Genomic DNA, 17,117 nt, shown 5'->3' on the forward strand with positions numbered 1-17,117 from the left:
AGCACTAAAAAAGGAAGTGTGCTAATTAAAATTTTCAGTATTTCGAGTGTAATACTTGTGTGTGTTGTTTTAATAAAAAAATTGTTCAACGAATTTAGTAGCTTATTTTGAAGTGAATCAATCACAAAGAGACAATTAAAAAGCTTTACAAGAACTTGAAATTTTAGAATTTTTAAATCAGAAAACCTATTTTCGATATTTGATCGTAACAGAGAAAATGTCATAATTCTTAAGGAAATGCGTTGTAAACTATTTATACGATGTAATAGAAAACTACCTTTTTGACCCCAAACAGTGCAACAGTAACTTAGATGTGAGAAGAACAAGGAATAGTAAATTGATATTAAAACATGTTGGGGAACATAGTGTCGTATTAATGACAGCATACTATAGGCACGTGAGAGTTTTTTATTTAACTGAATTAGTTGTTAGTACAATGATAGGTTTTTGCCAAGAAATATCCCGAGGTATTTTATATATTTAGATGGGAAAAGTCTTTTACCATTAATTCTAATTTTCACATTATTACTATCAATCTGTTTTTTTGGAGGGTGAAAAACAATAAATTCAGTTTTATGGATATTTAGGAAAAGACGGTTACTATTTAAACAACGATGGAGATCTGAATTAACTTTTTTACAAAGCTGCGCGAGTGATTTATTTATGCATAGAAGATTAGTGTCGTCAGCGAAATGATGAACAATCAAATTATTTATAGAGAGAGGCAGATTGTTAATCCATATTAAAAAACAGTAAAGGTCCCAGAACAGAACCCTGTGGTACACCATACTTAATAACTTTACATGTCGATTGAAATCCATTAATCGAGACAAACTGAGTGTGATTGTTAATATAGGATGAAAACCAATCATTAGCGATACCCCGTATACCATAGCGATACAATTTTTCAGTTAAAATCTTATGGTCAACTGTAACAAATGCTTTTTGGAGATCAATAAAGACGCCACAGGCAAAAGAACCACAATCAATCGCTCCACGAATCATTTCAGTAATGCTAATAAATGCATGGGAAGCAGAGTGTTTTAAACGAAATCCAAACTGACGGCCATAGAGACACTTAGAATTATCAAGAAAGTGGTAGATACGAAAATACATTGATTTTTCAAGAATTTTGCTGATATTTGATAATAATGATATTGGTCTATAGTTATTGCAGTCAAGTTTTGAGTCCTTCTTATGGATTGGTTTAACAGATGCAGTTTTTAAAATATTAGGGAATATACCAGTATTGAATGAGAGATTAGATAGTTTAGCAAGTACTGAGGAAATATCATTAGCAAGAAGTTTTAGAATAAAGGTTAAAACGCCTTAAGAAGCCTTGCCATCATTTAGAGAAAGAATAACTGATATTATTTAATTTTTTTCAGTAGGTTTAATGAAAAGAGAGTCAGGGTTTGATGTTTTTAAATATTTATGGAAGTCAGTATGAGATGAATGAATATTTTTTTGCAATTCTTCAGGGATTGAAATAAAAAAGGAGTTGAAAATTTCCGAGATTTTAACTGGATCATTGATAATAGTGTTGTTTGAAGATATGCAAAATGTATATGAGATATCATTCGAACGTATATTTAAAAGATTTCTAATACCATTCCACGTTGCTCTCAAACTATTGCTATTGGTAGTAAAGTAGTGAGAAAAGTGGTTTTCTTTGCTTCTTTGAATAAGTGTTACAAGTAAATTTCTATAGGTTTTGTAAATTTTTTCAAGAATTAGTTTGTCATAAAGATTTTTTGTTTTAAGGTACTTCTTAAATATATTGTTTTGTTTTTTATCGAGGTTAAAATTGCTGAAGTAATCCATGGTTTAAGGCTTCGAGTTAAGCCACGGTTACCAAGTTTTTTTAACGGTGCGTGTTTATTTTGACGAGAGTTAAAGGAAGTGAAAAAATCTTCATAGGATTTATTTGTATTACTATTGGAAACTTTGATTACTTTATCCAAGTTGATTTCCAAGTAATCATTCCTGAATTCTTCACTATTTAACTTTTTGAAGTTTGAAGAATAATATTGCTTTTTCGAGAATTGATAATTCTTTTTTTAAAAGATGAATAAATTAGAAACTATGGCAAATGATCCGATATTCTAATAGTTAGATTGCCGGAAAAAATATCTTTAGAAGTTGAATTAGAAAATATATTATCAATTAAAGTACTTTAGTGATTGGTAATTCTTGTTGGTAAAGATATAAAAGAAAGAAAGCAATGGTGTTCAAATACTCCGAGATTGAATTATCTTAACATCTGAGCATCTTATGAAATAAATAACCTTTTTTTCATTTAAACGCTTAGCATCGCAATTTAAAAATTCACACCTTATTATTTGGAAATAGCAATCACTTGAGCGAGTACTTTCTATTTAAAAGAAAAAATGAGTATTGTCTATTTAAAAGAAAATCACGAACCATCCCATCTTAAGAAAACTTTATGCCAACTCCTAACGGGATCCATACAAAGCGCCGAATATATTTATCATATTAGATAATTATCAAACTAACTTGGAGATCTTAACATAAATTTATATAACATCAAATTAACTTAACGTAACATCAAAAATCTTAACGTAAGAATTTATATGTGCGGCCGTAGCGTAGTGGTTAGCGCGCTTGCCTCAGAAGAAATCCGTGGTTCAACGCTACCTCTGAAGCTAGAAATCCGTGGTTCAACGCTACCTCTGGGCAAGTTTTATAGCAACAATAAGGAAGAAGCGCAAATTTCATTTTGAAAGCTCTTCTGCGGTGCTTTGTGATAAGACCGTAAATACTTTTTTGGGCACCTAAAATAAAAAAAGTAGCAGAGTCCCTTAAGGTCTCACCATAAAGCCGCGAAAATAAAGTCACATGTTTCTACTAAGTAGTTAAACGTGGTTGTTTTGTAAATTCTATTTTTGTCATTAAAATGACAAAAAAATTAACATAATAACTAAAATGGTATTGGTATTGATATTACACGACATTATTATTTATAAAACAAAGTCTTCCTTATTACTGTCCTCTTCACTATCCTTTTTACTGAAATCAGCACCAGCGCGATCTCTGGCGATCTCAGTGCGATCTCTGATTATAAAATCGTACCACTTTAAATTCAATTTCTTTTTTCATTGTGCTGATGAAAAAGTGATCAATTGAAGCTATAAATACATTAAAACAATCACTCTTTATTTATATCTGTAATAATATATTTAGACACAATAATTACGCTTAAATTATGGACTCACTCGCGGAAGATATTGTTATATATAATGATATTGTATTCAAAAATATAAATACCTGGATGCAAATATATTAAAGTAAATTATATATTAAATTGTAGTAAGGCCAATTGATACCTTGCTGAATGTGCATGTTACATGTACATGTTACATACAGTTTGTTAAGCATCCATAAACTATGATCACAACCCTCCTTCAAGCTTTCTCCATTACAGCTAAAAAAAAATCAGGTTTCAACATATATGTTTAATATCCTTCATATTATATTTCATTGTCAAGGGCAACGCATTATGGCTGTACTCATATAGTCAGAAACCAATTAAAACTTATCATATTCTTCAGATGGCTTTCAACTTCAGAATATTGCAGAAGTAAAAATAGGAAACTGGATATAGTAGAGATTCTGAGAACAGGATCACTTAAAACACGTAGCTAAAATCGTTTTTGTTGTTTGTTTTTAGAAATAATAAAGTTACAGTCCTATTTGAACTAGGACTATATACACAAATTTAAAGACTTTTTAATATTTTTTTAAATTAAAAAGCAAACTTATTTCTAAACAAATTTAAAATCCATGCTTTCGGAATGGCGCATATTTTAAAAAACATTCTTTTTATTTTTCTGAGTTAAAATTTGTAGAAAATAACTTAGAAGGCTACTTAAGGCTAGCCCTGATTATTCTTAAACAAATCCCTAAATAGGATTATTTCTAAACACTAAAATAACTGCAGCCTCATCTTTTCTACAACCATTTCACATTTTGTAGAGGAACATTTCCATGTATGTTCAATTGTATTAAAAATGAATCTTGATCACAAACAAATCTACTTATGCGAACCTTAAATCGTTTATTTTCAAAACCAATCCTTTTGTTGAGCAGTTTAAGGCATCTTTCATCAAAATCACTCAGGTAAAAATTTAATGACCAAGGCTCTTAAATCCATGGAATTTACAAATTTTGTACACAGAGACTAAATTCAAATTACTCACTTGCTCTGATATTGATATAAACTGGCTCATGATGCTTTCACTTATACTAACACCGTCAATGTTTAATAATATTCAATAATATAATATGTTTAATAATATTCAAGGGTACTGCATTCATCCAAAATATCAGTGAATGTATTGATTTGTTTCTTGAGGTGATTAAATGAAATTAGTTAATGGAGAAGTACTTAAATATCCAAACTCTCAAAATCTACAATATTACTACTTGAGTCTGTATCAGAGATACAAATTCAAGACTGTAGCTTGCTCTACTTAATCTCTTGAAGGCCTGCGAGTCTAGTGATAGCGTTTGAAAAGGAATTTTCTAGTGCGTATTTAATGCAAAAGTATTGTTTCATTGACAATTTAGAAAAATTTATACGTTGAATAATGCATTACTAATTAACTAAAGTAAATGTTGACTTTAGGACTTTTACTAGTTCAATATCTCTCCAACATTCAAAGCAAAGTTCAACCAAATGCTTCTAGTTACTGACTGGAGTCCAGAATTATTAGATATATATATTTTTTTTAAATTTGTTTTGGTGCCCCAAGAAGTCTTGTCACAGAGCACCGCGGAAGTGCATTTAACTAGGAAGTTCACGCCTCCTTCCTTACCGTGACGCGAAAATATGTCCAGAGCTCGTTTCGAACCTGGATCTCCTGCTTATAAAGCAAGCGTTCTAACCACTGCGCCACGGCCGCACAGATATCTGGAGTGCGTTACTTTTGCTGAAGTTATCTGAGTGGTACAGATAAACATTTTAAATTTATTTTAAGTTTTATTTCTGTCAACTTAGTGTCGTAGTGGTAGAATCATGCTTAAACATATTTTATTTGATATATAGAGATTATGATCCTTATTGATTTTGCTATAATATATAATAATACTTTTAATAAGTATTTAATCTTAAATAATCTTTTGTCATGTTTATTTTAAATGAGTTTAATAGATATTTTATTTTTTTCTATTTTGTAATTTTTCATTTTATTTTTTCAAAAGAAAAGTATAAATTTTACTGCTAGTTATATGTTTTTGTTTTTTGAATATTTTTCAGCTTTTTTTAGGAGTAACTTCATTATTTAAATCAAATTTATTATTGTAAAATTAAAAAATAACTTAAAAAATAACATAAAATTGGGTAATTTAAATAAAAAAGGTTTTTGATATTTTATTAGTCTTAAAATAAATTAATTTTTTTTTCTCTTCATATATTCGCTTGTCACTATTTATTTTATCTTTATGAAAAGAAAGTCTAACTTTATGTTTATTTCGTAACAATAATATATGACTTACGTAGTTATTTATCTTTCATAAAATTTTTTCTCGGAGCTTGGCAATGAGTATCTCCTTATTAACCATGCCATCTGTATATCAAAACATTAATTGTTTTTACACATTTATTTGGCAAAAAATGAAAGCAATAAATAATAACTTTAACTAACAAAATTTCTCTACAGTTTTGATCAATGTGATTAATTAAAAATGGTTATAACAACAATGATAGTCTTACCCATTTGAATTATTGAGTGACTCGTATATGGAGGGATTGCATGACCTTCGAGAAACTTGGTAATATATCAATATAAAGATAGAAAGGGAATTTTATTTCAAATATTTTCACGCTTAGAATATTGTAAAAACAATTTTTTTATTTTAAAAATGTTGAAAAACGTCATTTTTATAATGTATTAAAATATATTTAAAAAAATGTGTTATTTTAAAATATAAACATCAAATTCACCGTTTTGCCTATAAAACTCAAGTATAACAATTTTATTACGTTAAGTTTTTTTTACAGGTAATACTGAAATGAGATATTCTATCATTATATAAAGGATACCCAGCAGACAAAGCCGCAATGGTTTCAGTTGCAAACCGCGTCAAAATCTGGTGAAATTCCGTAGGGTTTCATTTATGGGTCCCAGTTGACAACCCATAAGGGTCCTCACGTGGTACCCGTTTCTCCATGTTGACTGCAGAGCTTATGATTTAATTTTATGAAGCCAACAGCATGAGAGGTGCAGTGGCTAAAGAGACGGCGTCAGAGTTAGGAATTCCAAAGCTCGATGCATGCGCTGTGAAATAGCGCTGAAGAAGAAAGCTTGACACTAAAGGTAAGGCTTGACTTCTTGTAAAAAACCGATGAGATACATTAAAAAAAAAAAAAAATCATAAAAGTCTAAAAAATTTTCTTAAATGTAAAAATTTTTTCTAGAATTTGAGTGAGAAGCCAACAACGTGAGAGAGTTAGCGATTATATAGCTGTCTATCTTAAGCTAAGAAAAATCAAAAAAAAAAAAAAAAAAAAAAAGGAAAAACAAGGTGTTAACTTAAAGGCAACCAGTTATAAATAAATTTTTGGCAAACTTTAGACAAATCATTATATATATATATATATATATATATATATATATATATATATATATATATATATATATATATATATATATATATATATATATAAATAAAACAACAACAGAAAAATTGATATATATTTATATGCCATTATAAAATCCTAATAAGTATCAATCAAGTATTTATTGCCATCTAAATACCATGTTATATAGTTATGTGTTTCTAAACCAAGCTCAATTTTTTTCTATACAATATAGTAAACAACAATTTACTTAATAAGCGTACACTTGATATAAAAAGAAAAAAGAATCAAATGCATATTTGAAAATCAGCATTTCTAACAACATTTTAGATAATTAGCAGACAAAAATTGTTGTTTAAACAATTAATTTCAAAATCTGCGATAGATAAGATAGTGTTGATCAATTTCTTCTAAAGTAAGTTTTTTTGTTTCCGGTACAATATAATAAATAAACAGTATACTAAGCAAGGATATACAAGCTGTAAACCAAAGAGAGCCATTAATAGAAACCAGCTTTAAAAAAATCATTTCCGTGGGAATATAGAACAGCCAAATAAATGATCTAACAATACCACCAAGAAGTCCACGAGCACGAGGCGGAAATATCTCCGAAACTATAATCCATGGCAACGATCCCCATGTAGTTATAAAGATTATAGCATATATAATTAGGTAGGCTACCCTTAACTCACTAAGTTTTTTATTCAGGTCGGATGAAATTGCAAATCCAATGCTACACAAAAGCAAAGTTGTACTTCCAAATAAAAGAATATATCTGCGAAAGAACCTCTTAACTATAAAGCATCCTGCTAATGAAAATATCAATTGTAATAAAAAGCAAGTTAATGTAATATATAAATGCTTGAAACGCTTTAGAAAATGAGACAAATAAATAATGTATCCAATAAGAGTGAGCTGATGAATTAAAAATAATAAACTTCCAATTATGAGAGGTCGAAACAATACCGGTGAACAAAAGTCGTTAACAGATGCTATTTGCTCGTGAGCTAAAATAAATAAACATACTTTTTACGTTTGTATGAACGCATGCATTTATATATATTTATATACATACATATATATATATATATATACATATATATATATATATATATATATATATATATATATATATATATATATATATATATATATATATATATATATATATATATATATATATATCTATATATCTATATAACTATATATATACACCTATAGTATCACTTATTGGGAACGGAATTTACAAAAAAACGAACACTTAATTGGACATTAGCATAATCAGAGTCATTATAGTGTAGCCATTAATGTTTTGTCTCCGTAAGCATCGTTTTTTTTGTAAAAAATTGTCCCTGTTAGCAACTTTTATAGAGATGTAGGTATTTTACGAAAAGTACCTACATTGACTATCAAATATCCTTACTCGCAGGAGAGTGCTGCTACATCAAATGAGGATTTGGTTTGGGATAGCATCAAGGTCAGGATTAGGGTTAGGGTTACGGCAAAGGTTTAAATATGGTTATATTACTGTAATTAATCGTTTTTGTAAATAGATGAAAATAAAAATGAAATATAATACATAACAAATAAATAAAAATCAATATAAAAAACATATTTCTATAATTTAAATAAATTTAAATATGCTTCAATAAAAATAAAAGTATGATAAAAATTAAAAAATAATTATATATATATATATATATATATATATATATATATATATATATATATATATATACATATATATATACATATATATATATATATATATATATATATATATATATATATATATATATATATATATATATATATATATATATATATATATATATATATATATATATATATGTAAATGTATATATACATATATATATATACATTAGATCAACCGGAAAGTTCTGTCCGTTTTCAAAACAAAATAAAATACAAATTTTTGATATTACTTATAAACTTTATAAACTTTATTAATATAATTGCTATACTTTCCCATGACAAAAACGTTTTATTTATTGATTCAAAAAATTAAAACAGTGCTTGTTTGAAAATAATATCTTCAATATCGTTTCGAATTCGTAAAACGATATCTTGATATTATTTTCGAATTTCTTGCAAATCAAGAAATTTTGTAAAAAAAAAACAAGCGATAGCCGGAGGGCGCTAAGTCCAAAAACTATGGAGGATGCGACATAATTTTCCAGCCTAGCTCTGCAGTTATTTGACGAGTTCAAAGCAGTATGCGGTTTGGCATTATCATGACGCAATATATGATGTCCTTCATATTGAACATCGCATGTCTATTTTCTTGGAATTTTGTTTTTAAATTATCCAGTTGTTGACAATACTTCTCCAAATGAAGCTTTTTGTTTGTTTGCTAAAGCTCATAATGTATTGGTCCTTGAATAATTTTGTGAATGTAAAGTAAGATGATAAACACTTTTTTTCTTTATACTAACATAGTTAGGTTTACATCTTTTTGAATAAAGAATCCCAATTTCAGAAAAGTTCAATTTCGGAAAAAACTATTTTTAACGAAAAATAAACAAAAAGCTAACATAATTTCTAAAAGCAGATATTAAAAATAAGTAAGTTCTTTATAAAATTATAAAAACAAATAACTAAACTAAAATTAGCCATATCCTAGAGAAATTTATTTCCAAATAGCATTTTGAAAATATAATGTAGCTAATGTTATTTCCTGGTTGCAAAATAAATACAGTTATTTTGCAATCAGAAAGTCTTGTTTTTGTAACATCTATATTCCTACAAAACTAAAAGCAAATATTAATAGAGTTGGAAGTTAGTGTTAGCAAAAAAATTAAAGTTTATAAAGCGAGATAACGATTAACAGACGATTAACAGAATCAGGAAAACAAGATGAAGAGAGCGAATTCCATTAAAGTTTATAAAGCGAGATAACGATTTACAGACGATTAACAGAATCAGGAAAACAAGATGAAGGGAGCGAATTCCAAAAAAACTGATGTTTGAGGAAAAAATCTAAGCAAAAATTTTTGGAGCACTTTGGAATAGTCACAGTAAAAGGACGAGACTTAATTGAATGACGAGAATGAATTTCAGTAGATGGCACAAGAGACGCTAACTTTTTAGCGTAGTGCCCATTACAATATTATTTGAAGAGAGAAAGAGAAGCAACATTACGACAATGTGACATTGGTTTATACTTGGTTGCAAGAGCAGGTCCAACTATGTTTATAATGCGCTTTTGCACATTGTCTAAAAAAGAAAGGGCATCATTCGATGATTTCCTCCAGATATGGCAACAGTATTCCATACGAGAACGTATTTGAGATTTATAGAAAAAAAGAATAGTATCCGAAGAAAAAAGTGGCGAGCATGCTAGGGAGATCAAAGCATAGCAGATGCTAATTTTGCAATGAATTTGATGTATGATTTCCAAAAAAAATCGGAAATAAGAGTTAATCCTAGAAAACGATGGGTGGATAACTAACTGAGTACATTATCGTTAATTTATGAAGATTTAGATTGTTTCACCAGCTGTTGAAAGTTCCATGCTGTAGCAGAAGTAAGGTCTTTTTTAAGTTCAAATATCCCCTCCAAGCAATTAGAGAATGTTGGCTTCCTATCAAAACAAGAATAAATAGTAGTGTCATCAGCAAATAATGTTAATGTAAATTAAAAAAAGTATAGAGTTAAGGATAGAATCTTGAGGAATCCCTAAATTTACAGGAAATGAAAAAGAATGCTCGCCATCAAGGATAATTTTTATACTCCTATGTGTAAATAAAGATTTAATAATCTTAAAGATGTTACCTGATACACCGTAAGATAAGAGCTTGTGGAGATGACCAGCATGTCTAATTTTATCAAAGGCCTTAGAAATCGTGAGAGCGATAGCCCTAACCAGTACACGAAATCCATGATTAGAAAGTAAGTTGTTAGATTTAAGATGAGAGGTTTGTTAATTAAAATGTTGTTAAAAATTTTGCTTTTAATAGTAAGACTAACTGGACAGTTGTTAGACGAGTCAAGTAGCTCATTATAAATTTTTCACATTAGAATTGGAATAACAGAGGATAAACACTTGTTAAATTGTTTTGAAAGTACAAACGACAGCTCTGGAGAACACTTTTTCAAGACTCTAAAACAGTCACAGACTGTAGAAGAGTTTAAGTAGGAAATCACTTTAGATACAAAAGCTGAAGTGATACGAATTTCAAGCAATGGATCAACCTGTTTGTCGGCTATATCAGGAAGGATGTGAAAATCACAAAAAACCACGGAAAAGAGTGAAGCTTGACTTGAGAATTATTGAGAGGGATTAAAAGATTCTATGCCAGCCTGAATTCAAGAAGTTTTTTTTTATTATTATTTTTTTATTATTTATTTATTTTGCCGTTGATAAATATTACAAAAAAGAAATTACAATAAAAGAAAAATCCTGGCCGGAGCAAGAAGAAGACAGGTTGTCTTATCACCGAGCCCCGTCACACAAAAATTTACATGCACAATAAATGATAAAAGACAAAAAGAAAGTATAAATACAAAAACAAAAACAAATCAAATACTTCAGCAATAAAATAATTTGTTGCTAACAATCTTCCAGCAGAATAATTTTAAAAATAAAAAAGTAAGAACGACAGAAAATCATGAATGTTATAAAGAGACACAAAAAAAATGCGTTGTTTAATTAAAAAAAAAAAAAAAAAGCAATATATGTAAACATAAGTATTTGTGCTGATTATTTAATATAATCAAAAATATGAACGAAAAAGACAATTTTATTTTCGTTATCTTTTATCCTAATGGTTAGAAACCATTTTGATAAAAGCTAAAGAAAGTGATGAAGATTTAATTTATTTTCAAGCGATTCAGTCCAAACCTTTAAATTGTTTTCAAAAAAGGTATTTAAAATCTAATATATCGAATTCCATGTTCAGTAAATACCGTTTTGAATCATCCTTAAAACTTTGCAAAGTGCAGTTTAAAACGAAGTTTTGTTTTTTACTAAAGATTGGAAGAAATTTTTTCCAAACTAAAGGTCCCCGGTATTGAATTTGGTACGAACTTAATTTAAGAAGGTTTATGGGAACCACATAGTTATTCACTAAAAATTTGGTTGGATATTTATGGGAGATTTCAATAAAGTAGGATTGAAATGTTACTGGAGAAAACCCAAGTTTTGCTTTAAACATAAATAACATTACTTGATGAATATTAAGCTTGTAAATATTTAAAGCTCCAAGCTGACGTTAGAGAGGTTCGCATTGTGTTTTTCTATTTGCCCCAAATACTATCCTGCAAGCATGTTTTTGTTTACTATAAATTTTTTTGAGTTTAGTGTGATTAGTGCTACCCCAGGAAATGTTACAGTATGAAAGATAACTGTGTATAAACGAAAAATATAAATTTTTTAAAGACTCGTTATTAAGAAAAGGTTTTGTTCGGTATAACATGGCAATATTTTTTGAGATCTTACCTTCAATATATTTGATATGAAATTTCCATGACAATTTTTCACCTACGAGCACTTCCAGAAAGTTTGTAGTCAATTCCCTTTTAATTATTTTATTATTGATTAAAAGATTGAGTAGTTTAAGAGGAATATTCCCGGCTTTACTAGGTTTATGGAATAGGATAAATTTTGTTTTCTCTACATTTAATGATAGTCGGTTACTTATAAACCACTCGTTGATCTTATCTAATTCTTCGTTAAATATTTTAAAAAGAACAGTATATCTTTGTGAGAATAAAACAAATTAGTGTCATCTGCAAATAAGATAGTATTTAATACTTTTGATGATAAATATAAGTCATTTATATAAAGTAAGAACAATAATGGTCCCAAAATAGAACCTTGGGTTGCTCCAAAAGTTATTAAGTTGTTTTTTGAGTCTTTTGTTTCTTTAAGTACAAATTGCTTTCTGTTAGTTAAGTATGATTTAAACCAAAGTAAACTTTGATTTTTAACACCATAGTTTTCTAATTTTTTCAAAAGAATTTCATGATTGACTGTGTCGAAAGCTTTGGATAAATCAATAAAAACCCCTATTGTATAGCAATCACTATTAACCAATTCAATTATTGCATGATTAGTAGAATGATTTTTTTTAAAACCGTATTGATTTTTATATAAAATCTTATTTTCAGATAGATATTTATAAAGTCTGTTGTACATAATGCGTTCAATTAGTTTAGAAAAGCAGGGTAAGACTGAGATTGGTCTGTAGTTTGAAATATTGGTCTCGTCGCCAGATTTGAAAATAGGTGTTATCTTTGGAATTTTTAGTTTATCTGGAATTTGACCTGATTTAAGGGAGAGATTAAAAATATGGAATAATGAGGGTTCGATAATATCAAAAACAGATTTAATTACATTAACATTAATTTGATCTATACCTGCACTTTTATTTTTTTTCAGACTATTAAAAGCAGTATGTTCACTTTTGGTTAAAATCTGTTCTTCCATAATTAAATCAGTTGTTGCAAGATATAAATCAAATTTTTTTTAACCAACTGGAATTTTATAGTTACATTTATTAGCATATTTATTAGCAAAAAGTTACATTTATTAGCAAGCAGACGACAGATTTCAACCCAAGGGCTATCACGAAGAAAATTGTGGAAAGTATTTAGTCAGCTTAAATGTAATTGTGAGAGGTACAATGATAGGAGGATTTTCATGATGAAAAAAAAATGAGATAACAGTTTTAGAGAGATTGAACCGTGATCAGAAGCATCTAAAGATGAATGTTGAGAAACTGAGCACTAGGATCTAGGAAACAAGTAATAAGTCAAGTAGAAAAACTAAATGATTCAGGTTGTCTAGAAAACTAGATGGAAATTTGATTATTTCTGCTTGAGATTGAAAATGGTAAATGTTGAGAGCTTTAATATTTGAATGAGCATTATCGTGAAAAAAAGATTAATGATAAAAAATTCGGTAATAAGGAAAAATTAATGTTGTCGAATGCATACCATAGGAGAAAAAAAAAAAAAAAATTTTAGACTAGATTGCCAAAGGAGAAATAATCATCAAATCGAAGGGTCAGAGAAAATAACAACGAAACTGGTATGAAATGGAAGTAAAAATAATAAACTTTCTTGAAAATAACCTTAATGTAAAAGATGTAATCATAAATAGAGCGCACAGAACTGGTATAATCAACAATAAAAAACCTAGAACAATTGTAATTAAGTTACTTAATTATAAAGAAAAAGTGAAGATTCTAAAAAACACCAACAAACTAAAAGGTTCGGGAATTTATATTAACGAGGATTTTTCGATAGAAACTACTATAATAACAAAGACACTTGAATCGATGTATACAAAAACGTTATAAGTCATAAAAACTATTTTTAAGTCAGACAACTTTAACTATGTATAACACATATATATATCACAAATTTTGATATATATTTTAACAAATCTAATATTTAAAGATGTCTAAAAGCACCCAGATTTTTTTTTGAATATATTAAAGTAATAATTTTGGATTTAATAAGTTTTTTCTCGTTCCCCGAAAAAATAGTTTTTATGACTTAAAACGTTTTTGTATACATCGATTCACTTCTTGAAGAAAGCAAAACACATAGGATAGATGGTAAATATTCTGTTATTATATATGATAAACTCATTGTTAAAAAATTTAGAAAAAAAATGATGTTTAATGATTTTTTACTTTTATATTACTTTCTTGATAATTAACTTTATATTGATTTATTTTTTATTTCAACTGGCTGATACTATTATTTTATCAAACAAGATTTTTAATTCACAGAAAAAGTCAATAATTTAAAACAACTATTCAGATCCCGATTATATTTTTTTTAACCATAGTGACGTAATTAAAAATACTAGCCCGTTTCATACTATAACCCAAATTCAAAAAATATTGATAAAGGAATTATAGATAATTCGTTTTCAATGCTTCACATTAATAATAGAAGTATTCAAAAAATTTTGAGACATGGTGTCACGATGTAAACATTGAAAACAATTCCAATTTTTATTACCTAATTGTAAAGTAATTCATCAAGTTAGAGCATCAAATAAGGAAGATGGAGGTTTGTGTATATACATAAAAAATTCAATTTTATTCAAAATTAAACCACAGTTAAATTCAACCACTAATGATTACGAATCTTTATGCGTTTACGAATGATTTACGTTTCTTTAACCACATTAAACCAGTTAAATTCAACCACTAATGATTAAGAATCTATATGCGTTGAAATTATTAACGATACTTCAAATATCGTCAACTATGCTTTAATATAGACCGCCCTCAAAGTATGAAGGCATTAGAAAATCACATTAAGAATGTAATTAAAAATAAATCATCTTTAAATAAATTGGTTTATATTTATTGGGACATCAATCTCAATAAATTAGAATGCGGTAAAAATAAAAACATTAGGAACTTCTTAAACACAACTTTTCAAAATAGTTATATTCCCCCAATCAATAAACCAACGCGAGTAACTAGAGAAAGTGCAACATCTTCAAATAAAATTATTACAAATGAGTTCGTAAATATTAAAATAAGGACGGGAGTAATTAAATCTGACATTTCTGATCACTTCCCTATTTATATTCTATCGTAAAAATGCAACAACTATGATGCTATTAGTGATAGAAAAAAACTAATTATTAACAACACGGTTAATAAACGATGCTTCCGTCAAAAATTTTTATAAACTGCTAACAAGTGTCAACTGGGATACCCTAAAACTAAATTTAAATGCCAATAAAGCATGATATCTATTTAAATGAATTTCCTAATCTTTACAATAAAACATTCCCGGAATTTACTTAAGTAATTATCACGAGAGGCGTTCTTATATCTTCAAAAAAAAAAAAAACAAAAAAAAAACAGCGTCTATATAACAAATTTCTTAAAAAAACGACTTAAAAATGAAACTAATTATAAAACCTATAAACGCCTATATGAATCAGTTTTAAAACGCTTAAAGAAACATTACTATTCGGAACAATTAATGAAACACAAGAATGATTCGAAAAAAATAGAGGCAAATTATAAAGGAGGTAATTGGTAAAAAATGTTTATACGGAAATTTACTTCCGAACAATTTTAAAGTTAATAACAACTGTGTTGTAAATAAATTCTTAGTGGCTGAAACACTTAATCAGTTTTTTGTGAATATAGGTCCTATTTTATCATCAAATATGGCAACTTCTCAAATAAACTTTAATTCTTACGTTACCTCAAACAACATTAGTGCTATGTCTAATACTAAACTTACGGAATAAGAACTATCAGACGCAGTCTCTTTGTTAAAGCCCAATAAAGGCGTAGGTTTTGATGCTATAAGTAGAAATATCGTTATAAAATCAATCAAACACATTCCAATTCCATTATTACATATTTTAATTTATCTTTAAAATACGGTATTTTTCCAGAAAACCTAAAGTTCGCAAAAATCATTCTAATTTTAAAATCAGGCAGTTCTGCTGAAATTGCAAATTATTGTCCAATCCATAGATATAGAAATTACTGGATACGGCAAACTATCCATACATATACTAGCATAGACAGAAATAATTGAAGGCGGGCAAACTTTACCTTGATGACGTAGAGTGAGGCAGAAAAATATTGTTTATTCAGCGTATATATTGAACAACGTTTATAATTTAATTTTAAGTTATACTATGTATAGTATAAAGCAATAACTTCGAAGGAGTTTGTTATTCATTTATGATTTATATATATTTTAATTATAAAAGAACTAAATAAAATAAATCTTAGTTGACTTCGTTTTATAAGATTTTAAAAATCTAAAAAAAAAACCTTTCAAATACTGAAATGCAAATAATTTTATTAAAATTATATGCCACGAATTACCTAACTAACTTGTATATTGTTGTATGCAATCCAATGCAAGATTTATATGGATTTATATGCTTTAAGAGGCTAATATTGAATATAAAATTATACATCTATATTTATGTATAATATATTTATCTTTAATGTACATATATATTTATGTACAATATATTTAAAGAATTAGTACTTGTTTTAAAATGGTTAATTCGTGCAGTGCTTTTGGGTGTACAGCTAGAACTGCTAGATCATAGGTAACAATTTAGTATCTATAAAATTTAAATATTTTGTTTTTAAAGATTCAATAGAAATTTATTATGTTAATTTTATAAGACAAACATTGTATGTACAATGAATCCTAGCTATGCATTTTTAAATAATAAATCCAGTGAATCCAGATAAAAGAGCAGCATGGATTCTTGCAACAAAACGAAAGAATTTTGTTCCCTCTTCCGCTAGTTTTATTTGTTCAGATTATTTTTCTACAAACTGCTTTGACAAAAGCAAAACGACCGGTTACTGTTTGAGAAAATATTTGAAACCTGGTGCAATACCAACAATTTTTGATTTTCTAAAACATTTAAAACCAACCACTAATAAAATTCAAAAAGCACCAACAGAAAGAATGCCCAAAAAAGAGATAAAGAAAGAAAAAAATGACAGTTTTTTATAATACTTATGAAAAAAAA

General features: G+C 27.8%; 1 protein-coding gene across 2 annotated transcripts in view; it reads right to left on the reverse strand.

Annotated features, from left to right (window-relative positions):
- Positions 1-6,708: 6,708 nt before the first annotated feature.
- The window catches only part of LOC136075278 (solute carrier family 2, facilitated glucose transporter member 8-like), a 46,501-nt gene continuing 36,092 nt past the window's right edge, over positions 6,709-17,117 (reverse strand). Inside the window, exon 4 of one of the 2 annotated variants that reach the window (XM_065787894.1) lies at positions 6,709-7,608. In XM_065787894.1, coding sequence (XP_065643966.1) covers positions 6,971-7,608 — 638 coding nt within the window. In that variant the 3' untranslated portion in view covers positions 6,709-6,970. The remainder of the gene's footprint in view (positions 7,609-17,117) is intronic. The other variant, XM_065787895.1, reaches the window with a different exon arrangement.

The sequence above is a fragment of the Hydra vulgaris genome, chromosome 01 (genome assembly GCF_038396675.1).
Source record: "Hydra vulgaris chromosome 01, alternate assembly HydraT2T_AEP".
In the NCBI taxonomy this organism is placed as follows: Eukaryota; Metazoa; Cnidaria; class Hydrozoa; order Anthoathecata; family Hydridae; genus Hydra; species Hydra vulgaris.